The sequence below is a fragment of the Takifugu rubripes genome, chromosome 18 (genome assembly GCF_901000725.2).
Source record: "Takifugu rubripes chromosome 18, fTakRub1.2, whole genome shotgun sequence".
Lineage (NCBI taxonomy): Eukaryota > Metazoa > Chordata > Actinopteri > Tetraodontiformes > Tetraodontidae > Takifugu > Takifugu rubripes.
In genome coordinates this window covers 1,103,818-1,125,083 of record NC_042302.1, presented here as the reverse complement: position 1 = coordinate 1,125,083, position 21,266 = coordinate 1,103,818, and the positions used below count along the sequence as shown (strand labels likewise).

General features: G+C 41.5%; 2 protein-coding genes across 4 annotated transcripts; one reads left to right on the top strand and one right to left on the bottom strand.

Moving 5' to 3' along the window:
- Positions 1 to 113: 113 nt before the first annotated feature.
- cbll1 (Cbl proto-oncogene-like 1, E3 ubiquitin protein ligase) lies at positions 114 to 5,579 on the bottom strand. Of its 2 annotated transcripts, XM_003978515.3 has the most exons (7): positions 5,430 to 5,579; positions 4,421 to 4,422; positions 3,514 to 3,678; positions 2,670 to 2,776; positions 2,473 to 2,556; positions 2,310 to 2,383; positions 114 to 1,475 (listed from the first exon to the last, which is right to left on the bottom strand). In XM_003978515.3, the coding sequence occupies exons 1-7, from the start codon at positions 5,468 to 5,470 to the stop codon at positions 467 to 469; spliced, it is 1,482 nt and encodes a 493-aa protein (XP_003978564.3). In that variant the 5' UTR covers positions 5,471 to 5,579; the 3' UTR covers positions 114 to 466. The 2 variants fall into 2 exon arrangements, with proteins under 2 accessions (XP_003978564.3, XP_029681513.1); XM_029825653.1 differs by lacking the exon at positions 5,430 to 5,579 and having other exon boundaries at positions 158 to 1,475; positions 4,421 to 4,906.
- On the top strand, positions 4,977 to 21,133 carry ppp6r2a (protein phosphatase 6, regulatory subunit 2a). 2 transcript variants are annotated; one of them, XM_011619851.2, is made up of 24 exons: positions 4,977 to 5,125; positions 6,860 to 7,029; positions 7,668 to 7,922; positions 8,016 to 8,202; positions 8,346 to 8,483; positions 8,549 to 8,614; positions 8,699 to 8,811; positions 9,262 to 9,375; positions 11,321 to 11,447; positions 12,291 to 12,443; positions 13,098 to 13,316; positions 13,406 to 13,470; positions 14,525 to 14,640; positions 14,904 to 14,989; positions 16,110 to 16,190; positions 16,275 to 16,372; positions 16,451 to 16,508; positions 16,589 to 16,716; positions 16,782 to 16,906; positions 16,985 to 17,126; positions 18,777 to 18,865; positions 18,945 to 19,101; positions 19,348 to 19,461; positions 19,654 to 21,133. In XM_011619851.2, the coding sequence occupies exons 3-24, from the start codon at positions 7,696 to 7,698 to the stop codon at positions 19,700 to 19,702; spliced, it is 2,652 nt and encodes an 883-aa protein (XP_011618153.1). In that variant the 5' UTR covers positions 4,977 to 5,125; positions 6,860 to 7,029; positions 7,668 to 7,695; the 3' UTR covers positions 19,703 to 21,133. The 2 variants fall into 2 exon arrangements, with proteins under 2 accessions (XP_011618153.1, XP_003978570.2); XM_003978521.3 differs by having other exon boundaries at positions 5,035 to 5,244.
- The last annotated feature ends 133 nt before the right edge of the window (positions 21,134 to 21,266 follow it).

Below are 21,266 nucleotides of genomic sequence, written 5' to 3'. Positions count from 1 at the left end.
GTTCTCATGTCCAGTCACAATTAGCCAACACTTAGCTTAGCAACAGAGTTGAAAAATGTTTTCAGTGGTCATAACTGTCTTAGTTAAAACAAACATCTGTCAGCGTCCCCAGAGCAAATATGATTACTTTTTATTCACACAAAAGCAAAGATACAAATCTGTGTTTACAAATTTATTCAGACGCACTCAGTTTTTCAATGTACGATGTGTGTGATAAGCCGATAGATATACAGGAACATTTACAACGCTGCATTCAAAAGGGAACATTACTGCTCTTTTCCAAGTTTATTATATGTTAAGCAGGATGTTTAGTACATGTAACTAGAAAATGCAAAACATTCATGTTTGCTTCTTGAGCTGTTTATCAAAATTAAAAATTCTACATCCTGTAACCCTGAGGTCTAAATCACATTATTCATACAGGTGGTGTGAAAGAAAAAAGTTGCTAGTTCATTCAACTGGCAGTTTACTGATAGTATGGCCGGTAGCGACCCTGATCAGCGTGATGTGGTCCAGGCATCTGGGGTTGAGGAGGAGGACCTTGCATCCTTGGGGGTGGTCCTCTTGGAGCAGGCCACATCCCAGGACTGAGCCCACCAGGTTGACTGAACGGGGGACTGAGGGTTCCCTGGTCTTCTGGGAATTGTTGCATGGAGTTGGGATTGTAATGATGAGGTGGGGGAGCATTAACAGGGGGCCCACTGTGTTGTGGCGGTGGTCCCTGGTGTGGATGGTTCATATAAGGGGGTATCTGGCCCATAATGTGGCCTGGTGGGGGAGTGATTGGTGGTGGAGCTGAAGACATGGGGGGAGGAGGAGCTTGGTTGTACACCATGTGGGGAGTCCCAGAGGCCTGGGGCGGATGTGGCATCTGGTGGCCGATGGGAGGTGGTGGGGGAGGTGGGGGACCAAAGTGCTGTTGTGGGGGTGCCATCATGTGATGAGCGTGGGACACTACAGGCGGCTGACCAGGATAGTCTCCAGGGTGGTGATGGGGGGGCTGACCAGGAACTGGTCCACCGGGGTGGGGCTCCCGAGAGGAAGACGAGTCGTCCTGAATTGGCACAGTGATGAGATTGCTGTGCTTTCGAGTTGTTACTGTTGCAATCCGGAACGTCTCAGGCCCCAGCGCCGAGGTTGGGGGCGGAGCTTCATGTGGGTTCGGTGGCTGACTGTAGGGGTCATGTGGGCCATGCTGCAGGGGGTTGGGGAGGTGAATGTGGTTCTTAGCCAAGTGAGGCTGATGCATACGGAAACGCTCCGGGACCTCAGGTACAGAGGGCATGTGGACAGACTCTTGGCGGGTAGCAGAGGACTTAGCAGCCCTCATGTGCCGGTGGTTGACATGTGCCTGCAAGTCACGCTGGGAGAGGTAGGTGCGCTTACACCCTGGCACAATACTGCACATGTAGAGGGAACCACGCTGGCACTGCTCAATGCGCTGAACCGGATCTGTGCAGTTATACAGGGTGAGCCTGAAAAGACATGAACATATACTGATTTTTGTTACAAAAAAAACCACAAGAATTTTATTTCCAGCTGGTAGACATCGCTTTATGAGAAATCAGGGCGCTAAGACACTTTCATTTCCAAGATGTCTGCAGGCGCTTTGAGCCTCCCAAAAATTGTAACTATGGAGAGAGGGTTTGCCAAACTACAGACATTTTGGTTGTAGTTTTTACTTTGTAGTGTATCAAGGACCGTCAAAATTAATGCATCAATGCAGATTAATCTGATTAAAACTTTGAAGACAATTAACCCACCTGCAGTGGAGAATTACTGAACGTCTCTGGCAAATATTTAGGGCAGCAACGTACAAACTACCAACTACCTTGGCTAACACATAGCCCAGCTTGTGAGTCTTTCCTCATACAAAATGAAACATGATATATATACATTAATAACGAATGTTGTTTTAATTTGTGATCTAAATGTGTTTGAAAACAAAAAAGGTGACCATATATCCTCAAATAGTCCCATTGCAGCTACACGACAAATGTTATATCCTGACTGTTTATCCTATTGCTCACTCGTAGTGTGTTTTCCGACACGGTGTTTGTAAACCAAAAACTTTCTAATTAAATTCAAAGTGACTGGCTGTAAAAATCTGCTTGTTCAGAACTAAAATTTGGAAGTTGAATAGCGAACAAGACAAGGGTTCGCTAGAAATGGCGTCCCCTGTCCCGTTTTGTTGGGATCTTGCACAGCGACCCAGGTGACAGTCCGCTGAAGCATAAATGACAAACCTTTCTTGTTTAGGCAAGCAGAACAAGCCCTTTAGACTGTTATATACCTATAGAGGAACTCACCCCGGGCACATCTTCTCTCCTTTTTTCTCGTGCAACAAAGCACACTCATAGCAGAAAACATGTTTACATGGGATCTGGGAAATTAGAAAAGCGTTTATTTACAAGGGAACTTTGTAGACGGACTCTTAAAGTAAGAACATTTACTTGAATGTTGAATACATACCATCCGCCCATAAATCTGGATAGGAAGACCGCATTTATCACAGAAGTGTATCGGTACGTCGTCCTTTTCTCCAATCAAATTCAACTGGAATAAGTAATTGAAAAAGATCAATATCAATGGTAACCACTTAACACATTACACGTCTAATCATTTTGAGAAACAGAAATAAGTGTTTAAATTAATGATGATCTGTGCACCTTATAGTCCCAAAACAGAGGCTGGGGGAATCTCCTCTGACCTGGATACACATCAACGGCTTTGGCTCCACAAGCGAACCTCTCTTCTTGCTTGAAGCCAAAATTATCTGTAACACACGTATGGAAATTATTAATGAAAAATAAGCCGCAAGAGCGGAATAATAAATAACCACCAAAGATGACGTTCAACTTGCTCATCTCCAATAACAACAAAGACACTGGATAAAGTTAAGCCTGTTTGTGACTATAAAGATAACCAATGTATTGATCGCTTGTGTCAAGATTTTTGGATAACTACAGAGTGGACATCTATAGTTTCAGTCTGCCTTGTTTATAATTTGTTATAATTTGTTTTTTAGATTTCTATTCTGTTGTTTGCCATTCATTCTGTAGATAAATACAGTTCTACCAAACTAATTACTTCATGTTTAAAAGAAAAAAGTACAACGAATGACAATGAATCTCTTTACTGGTTGATTAAGCTGGGCAGTGTAGCTGTTGGAGTTTTAAGACTTTGGGCAACAAAATACATGTTACATGATTAAAGTCTTAGTAACAAACAGCTTAAAAATGCTATTTTCCCCTCTACAGCAGTCACAAACAACCATTTGCAAACCATAGCACTAAATCTTTTTTTTAAAGTGTTTGTGGACCCCAATAAGTCTTAAAATTGAAGAAATGACCAGAATCTACACAGCTATGTCTTAAAAGTGCATTAAACAGCTGGATTTAAAGATCCAAAGAGGGTGATGAGCACAGATTCAAAACTCCTTTACTCAGCAGTTAATACTATGACTTTAAAAAGGTCTTTAAACATAATGTGTACTGCTCAGTCACTGGTTACCATCATCACCAGGCTCAAGTTTGGTTGGTCTGCAGCTGGGTCTTTGAGTACGAGGTGGAGGTTTGCTCCTTAAGGGCTGCTTGGATATTAGCTTGATAGGGATGCGCCTGCGAACATCAGGGCCACCCAAACTCCCAGAACCATCGCTTCCTTGAAGATCATTGTCTGTGGTGGAAAAGGTGACATGAACTATAGTTTTAATACGGCTTTCCAGTGAGGCTAGTACAAAATGGCTTTCAACTTAAAGAACTACTACTAATCACCCTGGCATGCTATAACATTCGTCCAGAGGGCAATATATCACATTTAAATCATTCTTGTAAAATGAATGAAAAAAAAGCAGGAAAAGTCCCACCAGGCCATAGATCAGCAGAGTATTTGTAAGCGACATTTCGGAAAAGAAGTCGTCACATTATCTTGTCATTTATAGTTACAAAATGCAGCACATATGTAACGGCCCTATAAGCCATGTTTGATATCAAAGGCAGTAGATTCAGAAAATGGACTTGTGATTATTGTGTGATTATTCTTGTAATGTATTAACTTAGCATTATGCTAACTTAGCACAAGCCTCGCTTCAGATGCAGCTAGCGATTACCAACAGTTAAATATCTTAACTGCTTAGGTTTTTGGAGCTAACTTTCCTTATGCGTACACTCAGCTACAACATATGTCTATTATTACATGGCCATTGATAGTCTTTAGTGAACTTTTAGCGAGACGAGCCCCAGGTTTTCTGAATAGTAGCCTGTTTAGCTAATGCTAGCGTTCGTTGAGCCATATATGTATCACAAGCCCGGTAGAATACCGAAATCTAAACAGTTACGCTAATGCACTTCATTTAAGAGAGAAAGAGAGATATATGTATCTAGCAAAACAGTTTTAATGTTCTTTGAATATAACATACCGCTTTGGTCCATGATCCAAAGTGTGGCCGCAATGCAATATGGGATAGATGAGGAGGGGGGAGAAGAGGGACAGAGGATACAGTTAAAGAAAAAGTTATCTGGCGAGAAATTAAAATAGATTTGCCTTAAATAAGGGAATATCATTGTAAACAATAAAAAAATGTAACGTATCAAATCGCTCATGGAGCAAAAGTCCCAAATTCCTATGCATATTAGGATTACAAATGACATTTGCATTTCATAACATAGTTTAATGCTAATGTTTTGGAATCATTATTGCGCACATTTCAATGCATAAAATGCCCTCGCGTCCATTAAGCCACGACTTTAACCTGGTTCTCCGTATCTTTTATAAATAAACGCGTCCATCTTAGTCACATTTAATAAAAACAAACAAATCTTGCATACGATGAGGATTGTATTTTACCCCGTTTATACTATATAGACTATCGAATTACATTTTTTGGCCTTTGATCACTGGTTAAGGTTAACTTAAACTTAAAGGAAAACGCATTTGTCGCAGTGAATAGCGTGTAGCGCTCAGGCGTTCCATGCGTTGGCCAAAGTCAATGCACGTGCACGTCCTCCCGTGTGGCGCTGCTGCGCGCTCCCGCCACCATGTCGCCATTTTGATTCGAAAAATATGACTGAGTTTTTCCTGCTTTGTATGCTAAACTTAGCCCCGCGTTTGAATTACTTTGTGTGTGAGTACAAATTATACGCTCTACATTTGTATACAATTCGTTAACACAGATTAAGAGTGGACATTAATGAGACGAAACAGTGTATTTGATCGACTACAGAGACATTCGACCAACGTTAGGTAAGTTTAGCTAGCTAACTAGCCTGTTCTGTCGCCGAATGACCCTTCAAAACAAATTAATATTCACTGAAGGCTACTGTATGTTAGCTAACATGGGTAGCCGATAGTTGGATGAATAATGACTGCTTTAGTAAAGTTTTAACTCCTACGGAAATCACACTAAGACTGAAGCCATACTCACTGACTTGCAATTAAAAGGCAAGTTTTTGGAAGGAAAGACGGCCATGAGTTGTAGTGCTTAGCCTACATGAACTCCACTAACGTCAACCGTATCGACAAAGTTGAACGCAATTTAAAGAGCGATTTCACTTCGCTCATTCGAATCGGTCCATACTATAGCTAGTTAGCAAATTAGCTTAGGTGCAAATTAGTTCAGGGGAAGGAGGAGCTATCTTTGAAGTTGGCTGATATTAAGTGGCTTCTCAACTCGAAAACTTGGTGCTGTTAAATCACCGCTTAACGTCGTTCAGAATTGTTAAGTTACCTCTCACGTAATCAAAGCATTCTTCGATTCGGTTATTGTAAACTTCAAGTGTTTTTCTTTTGCAATGTTAGCAAGGTATGTTTAGTTGGTAATAAACAACTGGACGGTGGAGCCATTCAGTTTGCTTTCTGTCTGAAATGGCTACGACCTGCTTAAACCACTCAACGTCATGTGTGGTGGATGCTGAAATGAACTTTAAAGTCTGTATGTTTCTGCTGCCTAAAGTTAAGTCTGTAGCTCCGTCTCTATTAGAGTTGAAGTAAACAGAAATCTGAGCTCCTATTGCAAAGTCAGTTGATGTGCACTTCTTGCCAAAGGAACTGCAGCTCAGTTTGTAAAAACTCTCTTAGGGTTGGTGCATCTAGCAAGAAGTCCCATGATGATGAATATGTGTTTATTACGATTTGATACCAGGTGTTACAGCTTTTCAGGTGCTTCTGCTTTGATTTCCATTTTGTTGACATATATGCATTAAAATGCCATTCATGTCATAACACCATCTCCTGTTTCATATTTTATATATGCAACCAGACTGTTGGGTTGAGGTCAGCACTGCTGGGGTCTATTTTAAATGTAAAGTCATGCATTTACTCTCCCATTCAGTGTCCATGGGGGGGGGGGTATTATTGTACTTGTGTGCTCTGTAAATGTATGCCAGATGGACAGCGCTTTTGCTGCTGTTGAATGTGCAGGCAAAAGTCCTGCTCAGGGGGAAAGGGAAAAGAAAGGAGAAGCACTTTGATTCCCAGTTTCAGTTTCACTTCCATGGTTGATATGTACCGGTATTAACAACTTGGAAATGTCAGCACCGATGAAGCTCGAAGCTTCTACTGTTTTGTTCTTCCAATAGTATTAATTTATAGGATTAGCTGCCCCAGCAACAACAGGAAGTAAATACACAGTGTCTGTAGCATTCTCACTAAAGTCAAAAATACATTTAAGACGAGATTGTGAATCATAAATACATTCGGTTTGGTTTTGCAAATGCATTTATTGATACTGGATATCATATACCTTTTCGACGTTAGCTGGCAACATGTGCGGCCAAGTAAAAGAGGTCATGCTAACACGGTGTCTTCTCTCTAAAATGTTGATGTGCTGTAATAAATACTTTGCTGATTTGTGTTCCAGGTTATGTTGAGTTTCTCGACGTCTCATCTCCTAAAGAGGCCTGCGTGTTAGGAGGAGACCCATGCTGATAAATGCCAGGCCTCACTGCACACTCTGTTGTCTGCACAAACACAAATGCCTGCCTTCCCGTCTGGGAGGTCTGATTAAATATATCCACATTTCATCCGTCGGTGTGTATGAGCATTTTATTTTGAAATAATTTAATTTTACTATTCAGCTTTTTCCACAATAAACAGCCCGTCGACCTTATGAAACACTTATGTTACTTATGTAGGTAAATCTGTCATTCTGTGACATTTAATTTGAATAGATTTCAGACTTCTGAAGGGATGATAAGGTAGTAAATATGTATAATATTACGACTGAAATGACACTTCACACAAGATGGACCAAGCTGCCCTTTTATTTTCACATAGCATAAATATTTTTGCAAGCACGAGAGGTGTGTTTTGGATTCAAATGCAGGCTGAGATCAGTTCTCAAACATAAACATGCTTGTATCTACATTAACTTCATTTACAAAAAGGTTAGTTTTACAAATGACCGCGTCTTTTAATACGTTTCAGAAAATTATCTGATGGGCTTTCCACATAAACAGCTCTGATTAGAGCAAGATCATTAGTGCTTAACTTGATGGGAAATTAATATTTTAAAGTGGTTATTTTTCTGCTGACTAGTGTTTATTGTGAGTGCATTTTTATTGGTTAATGAGTTAATAGGGACTTGTATTATATTTGTTCTTTATAATGGTGTTATTTAAAGTCATACCCTCATTTCTTCTTCTTCTCCTTGCTCTTCACATACTTAGGGCTCTGTCCTACATCTCAGAGGCCACCATGTTTTGGAAGTTCGACCTACACACCACCTCCCACATAGATCAGCTGCTGGACAAGGAGGATGTGACATTGAGAGAGCTGATGGAGGAGGACGATGTCCTGCAGGAGTGCAAGGCTCAGAACCGCCGATTGCTCTTCTTTCTTTCCCAAGACCACTGCATGCAGGAGCTCGTCAACTTGATCACCACAGAACCTCCCACTGACATAGAGGAGAGAAGCCGCTTTAAGTGAGTTTTCAGCGTAACTGACAAACCTTTTTTTCAGTCTGAAATCAGGTATTTCAGAAATGTTATCACCTGTGCTTGACTGCATCTCTCAAGGTTTCCAAACATCGCTTGTGAGCTCCTGACATCAGATGTGGCAATTATAAATGATAAGCTGGGCGGGGATGAGTCTTTGCTCGAGGTGCTCTATCACTTCCTGGAACAGGACCCGCCTCTCAACCCTCTACTGGCTAGCTTCTTCAGTAAAACTATAGGCAATCTCATTGCCAGGAAAACTGAACAGGTACACTGGTTGAACTGGTCAGAGTCATGACCTGGGCCAGAGTTTTGCTTTTTTTAAAGAACAATAGTCGGTTGATAAATACTCTCAACAATACAATGTATCTCGGGTTTCCAACTAGAGATGATGAGACTTTTGTTTTACAGGTGATTTCTTTTCTAAAGAAAAAGGAAGGTTTTATTAGTCTCGTGCTGAAGCATATTGATGCCTCTGCCATGATGGACCTGCTGCTTCGCCTCATCAGCTGTGTTGAACCTGCCTCCTTAAGGCAGGAGGTCCTCCTTGTAAGTAATATTTTAAAGTTATCCATAAACGACTTTCTTTGTTCCTTATTTTATTTCTGTGTTAGTGGTTGAATGAAGAGAGGTTGGTACAACGGCTCTCAGAACTCATCCACACTGGTAAAGATGAGGAGGTGAGTGTGTATCGAGCCCGGTATTAAATTTGTCAGCACATTTTATTTGAAGATGCTAATTTCTAAATAATTTGCCACTTCTAGAGACAATCAAATGCATCCCAAACGCTTTGTGACATCATCCGCCTTAGTCGAGACCAGGCCAATCAGATGCAGGAGAATATGGAGGCTGACCCACTATTGGCAGTACTAGAGTCGTACGTTTGAACTTTCTGGACTTTTTGAACCCATTTCAATAACTTAAGATCATCAAAGCATCCAGTAACGTACACATACGTAACTCGCAGTGAGATTTCAACAGGATGTTCCTGTAACACAAGCAGGGATAGTTCTTCGAGGTCAAGCAAAGTTCCCAGCAACATTGTTTATCTGTTTTGTGACAAAGTGTTTTTTTTTCTGAAGACGGAGAACAATTATTGCACATTTTACAGTTGAAAACATCAACGGTGCTGTTTGAGAGCAGATATTGGGTACAAGATCATTGATCCAGAATGATCTTTATTGAGTCGCACTGGCATATTGGTATTATTATACAATCATAACAGATAAATTTAATGCTAAGTAGCAGTAAAGTGTTTGTCAGTGCATTTCTAACGTGCCATTGATATTTGGCTTGATTCTAAATCGTGCAATTGTCTGCATTTCAGGCAGGAGAGTGTAGCGGGACTCCTCAAGAACATGTTTGAAGGTAAGAGGAGTGAGGCCTCCATCGTTAATGGAACTCAAGTGCTACTTACCTTACTGGAGATCAGAAGGTCTGGGTGAGTTTTTCCACATTCCATCTAAGTCTTCAGAAATTCCTAACATTCTGTTTCTGCTACTCAGATTATTTAAATGATAATTAGTAGGTGTTTAAACACAGTTATCATAGTTTAAACTCCTTTTCTGCTTTTCATCACTCAATTCTTTTTAGTAATTGATTTATTTTATTCTGTGATTATTATTTTTTAAGCAGGAATGCTGACAGTAAACGGGAATACTTTTGATAATTTAGGTGGCTGAAACCGTTCCCTATTGTGCATGATCTTTTTGATTAAATGATATTTTGATATAAATTAAAATGTAGATATTAAGATTAAGATGAACTTTATTCATCCCCGTGGGGAAATTGAATTGTAATAGCAACCTATACAAAGTATAGAAACAGAATAAATAAATACAGATAAGATTAGAACGTTAGCATATATACAACATAGATTATAAGCATATATATATAATATATACATAATATAATATAGACATATTATAAGCATTATAAGCATATATACATAAATATAGAATAAAATAGAAATACAATTACAACATAATATAAATGTGTCAAGTTACAATATTAAGCAAAAACAGATGTAAATGATTCATTATGAATATTAATATTAATGAAATAAAACCCCACATTGAATCCTTTTAGCAGAAAAAAATGCAACCAAATAAAACAATTATTTTTGCATATAAAAATTGAATGACTCCTCTTACAAATCACATATTCAACATTCCCAGAGCGCTGTTTTCTTCTGTGGATAGTTTTGCAGATGCACTAAAATGATAAAAATCTAATCAGACTTTGGGTGTTGACTTTGTGTACTTCGGTGTTCACAGCACTAATACATGTCATGATGTTGTGGCCACAGGAAGTAATTCTTTATACTTAAAAAACCCCACCACAAATCAAGGGAACAAGAAATTCTACCATTATCAGTCTTGCTTCAAGCCCGCCAAAATATTTTTCCCTCAATATGGTACTAGATGAAATGACGGGTCACGAAGCTTTGGAGGTCATTTTAAAGTTTCGGGTGAAAGCGGGGCTTCAGTTTACGGCATCCGTCCAACCCGTTACAATGGTGCATTTTAGGCACATAATATTGTTGAGAGAGAATATGATACATTTTTCCTTTTTATATAGGTTTCTAGAACTTTTCGGAGGGATACGGCTGTAACATATCTGTATCTACGTGAAATTAGTTGTAAAATAAAAAACAATTTTCATTTTCTTGTGTGTTAAATTTTACTTTTTATTTAGTTTGGTAAGCGTACACTTGGTAAATATGGAGCTACATCATATAAAATGTAAGATATGCTCCGGGTGGGCTTATTGCGTAGTAGGTCTAAAAGGGTTAAACCAGGCATGTCCAAAGTCCGGCCCGGGGGCCAATCACGGCCCGCGATAAGATTTCATACGGCCGCAACTTCAGTCATTCAATGTATTGTTTATGGCCCGCTGGCACTAACAGAATAAATAAATCACTAAAATGTAATTCCTCCTTTCTTGTAGATCTTGTAAAAGACAAGAGCAAAATGTACTTGTTTTAAACTTGAATGATAACAGACAACTTTGCATTACATTTATCAAACTCATGGAAATTTAAGGTATTCCATACAGTTCAGTGTTCAATGTTATCTGACTCTCCAGATATGAATTAAAGGCAGAATTGTGTTTTTAGAGTTGTTCACGTCTGCCTGAGTGGCTTATATTTGGTTACACTGCCATTAGAAAAATAAAGAGAATTGTGACAATGAAAATTGTTTTATAATAGTGTACATTTGCATGTAACTTTTCTGGTTAAAAAAACATCAGAAGGATCTACTGGCCCCCGGGCATCTTCACGTTATCAAATCTGGCCCTCTTTGCAAAAAGTTTGGACACCCCTGGGTTAAACTAAATAGAAAATAAAAGCTAAATTTGAGCTTCTTCCCCCTGTGTGTTTTCAGGTTGGAAGGGCTTATGGATCTATATTCTCAGGGTTACGAAAGGTCTTACACTGTCAACAGCAGTATTTTAAATGCCATTGAGCCCCATTTAAAGGACTTCCAGCAACTTCTTTTGGATCCCCCCAAGGTAAAGATGGAGAAATCTGAAATAAATGAGAAATAATAAGACAAATAAGCATCCATTTCCTTCCATTTTCTCATTTAGCATTGATTTACAAGATTTGATGAAGAGTGTGAAGGCTACACAGTATGCATGAAACCAAGACTGAATTTATAATAATAGGTGGTTTGCTGTCACGTGATTTCGGGGATGCACAAAATTCAGATGGGGCAGGAATTAGAGAACAGAAATTGGAAATGACAGAAAGGTAGTATTCAAAAGTCTTGGGTGAGCCTCCACATACTGTGCAGTGATATCGCAGTTAGCTCTGTTTCCTGTAACATAACAGACTGATGTTTGTCTTTAGTTTTAGCCTAGTATGTAAGTAGTTCCACTATTGTAGCCCTACCTTTCTTGAAGTGGTGACTGTACACCCCCCCTCGAAGTGGGAGGACATGCGCGTACATTGTCTGACTCAGCTCCTCCTAATTTGAGACTGAGGTTTTCAAACGCTGCTTTTTTCAGTGAATTTTTAAAAAGTTTCTCCACATTGTGAGTTACAACTTTTTGCATGCGAAACTTAGCATATGCTTGTCTTCTTCCTCTGGGCAAATCTCTTCCGGCCTCCTCAACTGCAGCCGTGAGGACAGTTATCTATTATTCCCGTGTATATTCCAGAAATATAACAGTTTGTTCATATTGAAGGAATTGGTGTCTAATACCCAAATTGTAGTTTTAAATGCTAACATAAATAGAGCTCCTTAATTCCTCATTGACCACCTCATTAATTTGAGTGGGGAAAAAATTGTTCTATTATTTGACTCATTTTTAAGTTTTAATATGTGGAGACAATGTCATCTCTCTCCTCAGAAAAGTGCAATATTGACAACCGTTGGCATTCTCGAGCAACCACTCGGGAACGCCCGCCTTCATGTGGCCCGACTAGTGGCCGCTTTGCTGCAGACCAGTGATCCCAGTATTTGCCAGGAGCTCTGCAATCTATCCACCATTGATGCATTACTGGTAGGCTAAACATTGCTTGACTCTGGGTTTATTTGATGATTTTATATTACACCCCTTTAAGAAAAGTTTTAGTATCCATAACAATGACCTGGATGATTGAGAATCTACACAGACAAGAGGTTTAGTGTTTTAATATAGAAATATTTTTTAATATAGAAGGTTTAGTATTTCATACTCGTGTTTATTTAAAACATGAAGAACCTAAGCAGAGGACAGCAAATGTGGCTTAATTTACATTCACTAACAGTCAAACTAAATGCTAGTTCTAGCAAACAGCTGCTGTCTACGGCCTTGCAGGCTTTTTGACCAAATCTGATCAAGGTGTGAAAATGGCAGTAAGAGCCTTATTTGACATACCTCTACATGCTCATGCATGTTCAATGCCCTTTTTTATCGGATGGTGCTCTTTTCTGGTGCAAACAAATCACACCGGACATATTAGCCTAGCTTTCTTTTTTCCCTTCAAGTTTGTCTCTGGCAGAATAGTCGAATTTAGTGGGGTTTTTAGTTCTTTATGGAAGTAATGTGATTTAAAATAAAGTCAAGTAAAAAATGTGAACCAAATACAGTTACTTTGATTGTTGAATGTCGTTCAAAGTAATTTCTACTCATGTCCATTTCAGGGATATGTCACTAACTTTTTCTCTCTGGCAGGATTTGTTCTTCAAATACTCCTGGAATAATTTTTTGCACTTCCAAGTGGAGATTTGCGTGTCAGCCATCCTGAATCATCCTACTTCAGAAGAGCAGCCGAGTTCAGGCCTCCAGAATCTCGATGGGAATCCTGCCATCTCCAGCCCTGTTGTGCAGGGGGAGGTGGTGGAGCAAAACAGAGACCTACAGACTTCCATCCACAAAGCCCTTGTGGCACATGTAAGCGACGAGCAGGACGTTTCTGCCACAGGTTTGATGCTGTTCTTCATCTGTTTCCGCCCTCACTTCCCTGTCTTGTTTCTGTTCAGCTTTTCCAGAAGTGCATGCTGGTGCAGAAGATCCTGGATGCCTGGGAAGAAAATGATAAAATACAGTAAGAAGATTCTTACATTGAAAGGATAGTTGTGACAACACTCATTTTACTCTGTTCCTAATTTATTTGCTACCTCAAATACAGCTGTATTGATTTTCCACTGCGAGCCTGAGAATGTTTTGATCAGTCGCTTTACAAGAGCAGGAATTTTTGGGCCGATTAGTAGGTTTAAATAAACAAATGATGGGTTTGAATCCGATCACGCGAGGGAGCAATATATTTAATTCATTTTTATTTACTATTTACACTTGTGTACTGTTTACTGAGTATCTAAACATGAATTCTTAAGCCTTTTTTGCCAATGTTTGACAATTTTTTGCACAAACTGACTGAGATGAAAAGGTTATAGGCCAATGACCTATAGAGGGATTTCACTGATTTATTCCTTCATTCATTCATTAATGTTAAGACACGATCAGTAAATTTAAAAAAATCCACTACATAAATATTTAACGCTGGCCAAGGTTCAATCAAGACAAGAAAAAATAACAAGACAAAAATAATGGGAACCAATTAACTTACTGTAATTGAATTACTTAGCATTTGTTTTTATCCGCTGTATTCAAGATTAAAAAAAAACGTTATGTCACTACGTGATGGACAGTAGTTGCCACAATGACATTGGGGAAAAACAACAACACATGTTTGTGTTTAAAAAAAACACACATGATGACATGTGATTTAACTGTGTTTTACATATTTGTGGTTTTTATATCGTGTGTGTGTGAGCATATGATGGACTCTAAAGTTTTTGGAATCATTAGCTAGCAACATCGTCACTATCAAACAAACATGTCGGTGCAGTAAAACTTCTGAGTAAACGAGACAGATAAAACAGGATCCTTCCACTGTAGATGACCAGGACAACAATGCCCCCCCCCCAACGGCCCCATTGATCTGATCCTTGGTGTCAGACATTACAGACAATCCTACAAATGATACGAAACGTAAAATACCGTCCGATCTGATATAGCCGAAAGATCTCCAGAAAGCTTTGTGCCGAGCGGCCAAATACATATGCATATAATACAAAGCGTATAATTGTCAAACGTAGAGCTGAAGGGGGCACCAGGAGAGGCAACATGGGTCACCTCACCAGAATCGCCAACATGGTGGTCCACAACCTGGAGAAAGGACCTGTTCAGGCCCAGATCGCCGACTTAATCAAAGGTATTTACTCGTCTTGAATTGGTGCTAAGGTCTTTCTTTCCTTAAGGCAGCTGAGATTTCAGATTGATAAGCACACAGTAGTGTTTTTAGGATATTAGTAGGACAGCCAATGTTTGAAGGAACAGACAAATGCAGAAGGATTTAGAGTTAACAGATAACAATTACCCACAAAATACCTGGGCTATCTTTTCTTTACTTATTTGTGATACCAGACGAACCAGTGGGCATATGGACGTTGATGATATCAAATCTCGCCATTTCAGAACTTCCAGAAGACTGCAGGGGCCGCTGGGAAAGCTTTGTAGAGGAGACCCTAAGAGAGACCAACAGGAGGAACACGGTAGAACTGGTGAGAGATCCTTCCGCAGCAGGAACCTCGCTGATCTGTCCTTTTCTTATCCCTCAGAGATGTTTGATTAGTAATGTCAGCATCAGTATCACTGTGCACATTCAGACATTTTTATTTGATTTCAAATCAAATCCATCTGTTTTTATGTAGCGTCTGTTACAACCTAAATTGCTTCTAGGCGCTTTCCAGAATCCCAGGGTCTGACCCCCCCAAGCATGATGATGATGATGGCTGGGTTGAGAGAGAGGAGAGGAGAGGAGAGGAGAGGAGAGGAGAGGAGAGGAGAGGAGAGGAGAGGAGAGGAGAGGAGAGGAGGGAGGACAGGTAGAGGAGAGGAGAGGAGAGGAGAGGAGAGGAGAGGAGAGGAGAGGAGAGGAGAGGAGAGGAGAGGAGAGGAGGGAGGACAGGTAGAGGAGAGGAGGGAGGACAGGTAGAGGAGAGGAGAGGAGAGGAGAGGAGAGGAGAGGAGAGGAGAGGAGAGGAGAGGAGGGAGGACAGGTAGAGGAGAGGAGAGGAGAGGAGAGGAGAGGAGAGGAGAGGAGGGAGGACAGGTAGAGGAGAGGAGAGGAGAGGAGAGGAGAGGAGGGAGGACAGGTAGAGGAGAGGAGAGGAGAGGAGGGAGGACGGACGGACAAGTAGAGGAGAGGGGAGGAGAGGAGAGGAGAGGAGGGAGGACAGGTAGAGGAGAGGAGAGGAAAGGAGAGGAGAGGAGGGGGAGAGGAGAGGAGAGGAGAGGAGGGAGGACAGGTAGAGAAGAGGAGAGGAGAGGAGGGAGGACAGGTAGAGGAGAGGGGAGGAGAGGAGAGGAGAGGAGGGAGGACAGGTAGAGGAGAGGGGAGGAGAGGAGAGGAGAGGGGAGGAGAGGAGAGGAGGGAGGACAGGTAGAGGAGAGGAGAGAATAGGCAGAGATCATAGAAATACATTAATAAATCAAGCTGCTGGTATAAGAGTGGAGTGGGTCGGCAGGGTCAGAGGTCAACAGGCCAGCATACAGCTATATTTGTCATTTTAAATATAAAACCAAAAGTCAGAAAGGATGACAAAAACTGCAGTTCTTTTCATTAAAAAGCCATTACAAAACCTCTGTTTAAAAGCTTTTTCAACTGTCGGTATTTTGCAGGTCAGCACCCACAACATGCACTCCTCCAGTGAGGATGACGACATAGAGAGCCCCTTCCCCAATGACCTGTCTCTCCAGCAGGTAGCAAACATGCAAACAATGATCGATGCTCCTGAAATGCCTCCGTGAGCAGAGATGTTGACCGTCCTTTTCTTCCCACCCCAGGCTTTCTCCGATTACCAGATCCAACAGATGACTGCCAACTTTGTGGATCAGTTTGGTTTCAATGACGAGGAGTTCAGCGAGCATGACGAAAATATTAAGTGAGTCACAGAAGTCCATTTTTCACAGTTAAATCCATCGAATTGATCTGGTTATTTCATCATCATTTCTCTCCCCAGTGCCACATTTGACAGAATCGCCGAGATAAACTTCAATCTAGATGCTGACGATAACAGTGTAAGTTTACAGGTATAAAAAATGTTTTTTTAAAAAAGAAAAAGCTAGCTTGTGTTAATCACTGAGGTGCTGATTTCCAGGCCAATGCCGCTGCCTTTGAAGCCTGCTGTAAAGAGAGGATACAACAGTTTGATGATGTTGAGGAAGAAGAGGACATTTGGGAGGAGAAAGAGATGAACTATGCAACTCAATCGAAATCCCGAACAAGGTAGGAGAGAGAGGCGCGTGCGGCTCAAGTTGGGATCGGTAGCTTGATATTTCTTCAACACGCAGGTTTGGGGTAACTCAGACTTCAGAAGGAAGCTCCAGGAGCAGCATGGAGAACGGCAGGAGGGATCAGGAACAGGGGGCTGAGTCTGATGAAGATGACGACCATCGGCAAAACGCGTCGGATACAGGTAGAGAGAGAAGCTGCTCCATCAATAAACCCGGTCAAATGCATGTGGTGTCAAACGTTATCATCGTTTGGATTCCAGGGCCTGGCTGGACAGCAAACTTCAGGGATTGCAGAGAGAACGCGGGGTCCCAGACCCTCGCAGGGTGGGTCGCTCCAGGGAGCGACGCGCAGATGCAGGAAACTGGCTGGGCCAATTTCACTCAGTTTGGGCCTTTCTCTGGGTGAGAAGAACCACCGTCGGCCGCCGAATTCTGTATATTCCTCCATCCGATGGATGTTCAATACGGAATATCGGGGAGTTGAATATGATTGTCCTGTGGACGAGGAGGCCCTATATCTGGGGAAAATAGCACGGAAGGATGCAAATATGGGCGGCACGACCTGCATCGGATAAAGTTGAGGCCTGGAAATGATGTAGGGGTAGTTTGGCGACCCAATTACTGCTCCCTTGGTCTGCGCCCCCTCTGCAAAGTTGCAATTTTTACGAGCAGACGAGGGAATAGCGGCGCTAGCATAAACCCATAACGAGGCCCAACAGTTCCCAGGCAACTTTTATGCGGCAGGCGAATTCTGCCATCATCGTATTGATTGGACAATACAGCGGGACCTCTACTTACGAATTTAATTGGTTCCGGAAGTTGTTTCGTAACCTGAAAATTACGTAAGTAGAGGCGCGTTTTCCATGTAAATGCCCTAATCCGTTCCAAGACCCCAATAATTCGGACATAATGTTTTTTTTTATAAATCATAAAAATGCTCCAAAACATGTAACAAATACATGTTACAATTAGATTACCGCACAATAAACGTAGGAATTCAGTGCAAGGCTTCTCCAGGAACAAAATGAACTTTATTCCAGGCTAATCTCACATTAGCCGTCATTACTAGCAACGAATGTTAACACTTGTGGTAACACTGCCATCTAATGGACAAACGTATGAACACTCACAATAAATCGCCGTTAACGGCCATATTCTTTGGTGAGGTCAACCAAACGCATCCCTTTTTCATGCTTTCCTATTATTTCTTGCTTTGTTTGTATGGAGAAAAAAACCTCTCTTCTTCTTTTCTTCTTTTTCTCTTTTCTCCATCACTTTCCTGGGGTCCATAGTGAATAAAAGTTAAACGAAGACGACGCTGGGATACACACAAACTTGTACATATTGACGTCCCTCCTAGCCAATGGGATGACAAGACGATGCTAAGCGATAGCCAATGGCAGAGCAGCTACAAGCATGTTTGCGTTGGCAAACTCATCGAGCTGCGAGTAGCAGCGGTAGCATATTTTTGCCTTTCGTATCCTGAAATTTCCTTCATAACAAGAGGAAATATTTTCCCGTTGAGACGTGTCGTAACCTGAAAATTCCGCACGTAGAGACGTTCGTACGTAGACGTCCCACTGTACAAGCAACGAGCGTGAGTTTTTAAACTACCGGTAGTTTAAGCTCATAAGCAGTAATATTTCTGATGGCAATTGAAGTATTACATCGCATCAGGCAGTATTTTGCTAGGAGGTTATTGAGAAGTGTTGTTTGTGTTACCTCAATAAATTTCAGGTGATTTCTGTTATTTGTGTATATTTTTGTCATTCACAGTCAAAACACTATATTTGGTAGTAAAATAAGAGTAAGAGGCTAGAAAACCACATAAATCTCAAAGGTAAGAGGCAGCAATTCGTTGTAAATACTGGTGATAACTTGGTAGAACATGTTCTTCTCTCCTCTGAAGCCCCCCGATGGTGGCGCGGGGACTCGGTTAGGCCCTGTAAGGTTCCCAGGAAGGACTGTGATGGACAGTGGAGATATTAATCTGTCGTCAGGAGCCATCGAGCTGTTTCAGCCCTAAAATATGCCAACTGTTCCCTGTTCCAGTACAGATACCGGGCCCAGGTGCAGTTCTCCTGTGGACTCGGGCAGCAGCGGCCCAAGCAAACAAGCCAATCAAAACCACGCCGAGAGCAGTGAGTGTCGAGGAAGCCTCAAAGATGCTCAAAGATGCCGGCGGCCTTTTTTGTTGTAAGAGCGTGATGTCGTCAACAGACGCGGCGTCCGACGCAAAGAGAAGCGTCCCTCCGGTGGCCTCCGACAGCAGCTCCTCGGGCGGCTCTGACAGCGAGGAAGACGATAAAACCACAAGCGGTCCTCCCGATCCCATTTCAACTTGCGTGCCTGGGAACAAGCCAGATCACCTCAAAAGGCGAGTCCGTTATTTCCCCCGACTTCTGCGGAGCAGTCGGAGCTGCAAAGGCGCGTAAAACTGCCGCGAGCGGGCGAAGCAGCTATATTTGACCCCTAACTACCAGGTTGAGTTTAATGACAGACTCGGTTTTCTTTCCTCCGGGCTTACGAATGTGACGACGCTCCCTTTATTCCGAGCTCTCCCGACTCTTTATTTATTTTTTTTTTTTTACTGCTTTATCCATTGACTGTGTTGTGTGTGCAGCGAGGAGATTCCGGTCTCTCTGGAAAAGCTCCTGCTGTCAGATCCTCCCGACGTTCCAGAGCAGCGGGAGTCACCCGCCGGAGATTCCCCCACAGCCTCAAAGACCGTCAACAAGTAAGGAACTACTGTCGCTGGTTTGATTGTTTCTCCCTGGAAAAAAGGACCCGTTTCACCCCTCTGTCTTCATCACATCGACCAGGTTGATGCGAAGGCGAAAGTAACCTCATTCGGAGCCTTTTTGTCTGACCCCGAGAAGCTTTTGCAGATACTGTTTTAGCGCGTTATTTTGCTTTTTTGTTCCGACAGAGAAGAACCCGCAGCAGCACAGGAGATGTCAGTGAACGGGCCGGTGTGAGAGCCAGTCGAACCCGCTGGTTTCAGCTCTGCAGACGTCCTGCGTCCTCGAGAGTGATTCTTAAAGAACCTCACTGCAGCTCCACTGTTTTTATAGAAGCATTCTGCCGTGTTATTGGACCCGGACAATGCCAATCAACAACAGAACTGAAGCGGCAGGAAATGGGAAAAAAAGCAAACTCAAGAAATCCAACAGACTGAACGCGGTGTGGAGGAATCATCTTCAAAGCGTCCCCCCCACCCCCACCCACCCCCACCCAATGTTGCACATTTGTGCAGTTTTAATGTAGCAACAACCGAATCTGAGAGGCAACACCATCATTATTTTTTTATGTCCTAAAACTGAAAGATTTCTCTCTACTTGTTCAAAGCTGTTGGAATCCTGTTATTTGGGATTAGACGTCACATTGCAGAATGGATAGCACAGGCAGATTTTTACAGGCTGCCTTTACAATAAATACCCTTCCTCTTCTTCTTCAAGCTTAAGAAAAAGCACTTATGCAGCCACTTACTGTACATTTTAGCACAACATGCCCACCCCTCATCTCTGCTAGCGCTCTCATCTTTTCTCATGCATATTTGTCATCCATCGTTTATGCTTTTTTTTTCCCCCTCCCCCCCTTCAATTACATCTCGGGTTGCCACACATTGCCATGAATGTTTTAAAGTGTGTCGGGAGGTCGTCGGAAAAGAGCTCTAATAGTATTACCGTCTTTTGCTCATGTGCAATAATGTCAAGTAGCCATTTTATTTAAAATGAAATTCAGCATATATCTTTTGATTTTCAATCTAAAGACAGTTGTGTTCTATTGACTTGGGCAAACAAATCTGGATATGAATTTGTGTCGAAATTAGTTTGAATTTTTCTTTCTTCATTTCTAGTGCATGTATAATTGGTTCTCTGTTGACCTAGCTAGTGAGCTACCTTCTGATTGTGATGACCTTTAACTTTGTTATTGCTATTCCTCCTAAATCAACCAAACTTTATCTACCTAATCACAAATGATATCTGCATTTTTCTGTCCGATAAGCACTTCCTCTGAGGGCAGGAGCATCTGGAATGATGCTTTCTTTACTTTTTTTTTTTTTTTTTTTAAAGTGTTTCATTTTATTCCTCCTTTCTGAGCAGCAGGGTTGTAAACAGGGCAGATCTAAATTCTGCAGAGCTCCAGGCCTGTTTTGCGTCCATGAAATATTTGACAGCGTTCAGGTTGTATGATCATTGTTTAAAAAAAAAAAAAGAAATTAAAAGTGTCTGGTTGGCCACATTAATATGAAAAATGTTCCCATGTTGTCTCTCCAATGCTGCAAAGAACCAGGTTTGTTTTCATGATGGTGATGTGATGTGCTTAGAAATTCAAGTTGAGTCCTGGAAGAAGTGTGTGTGTGTGTGAGTGTGAAATGACGAGAATAAACGAGATTCATAATTATAGCATGAATATACAACTAAATGATATTAAAAATATCAGTGAGAGTAGAGTTGTCATGGAAAGGTCTATTCTGGGAATGGAAAGAAGTTTTGTAATTAACTGTAAAGATAAATTTGCTATGTATTCATTTACATA

Coding starts and splice junctions, on each gene's coding strand:
- cbll1 (XM_029825653.1), bottom strand. CDS start 4,658: ATGCAAATGTCATTTGTAATCCTAATATGCATAGGAATTTGGGACTTT. Junction 2,777..3,513: donor ACTTGAGCCTGGTGATGATG/GTAACCAGTGAC, acceptor CGTGTGTTACAG/ATAATTTTGGCTTCAAGCAA. Junction 2,557..2,669: donor CTCTGTTTTGGGACTATAAG/GTGCACAGATCA, acceptor TACTTATTCCAG/TTGAATTTGATTGGAGAAAA.
- ppp6r2a (XM_011619851.2), top strand. CDS start 7,696: ATGTTTTGGAAGTTCGACCTACACACCACCTCCCACATAGATCAGCTG. Junction 8,812..9,261: donor CTATTGGCAGTACTAGAGTC/GTACGTTTGAAC, acceptor TCTGCATTTCAG/GCAGGAGAGTGTAGCGGGAC. Junction 11,448..12,290: donor TTCTTTTGGATCCCCCCAAG/GTAAAGATGGAG, acceptor CTCTCTCCTCAG/AAAAGTGCAATATTGACAAC.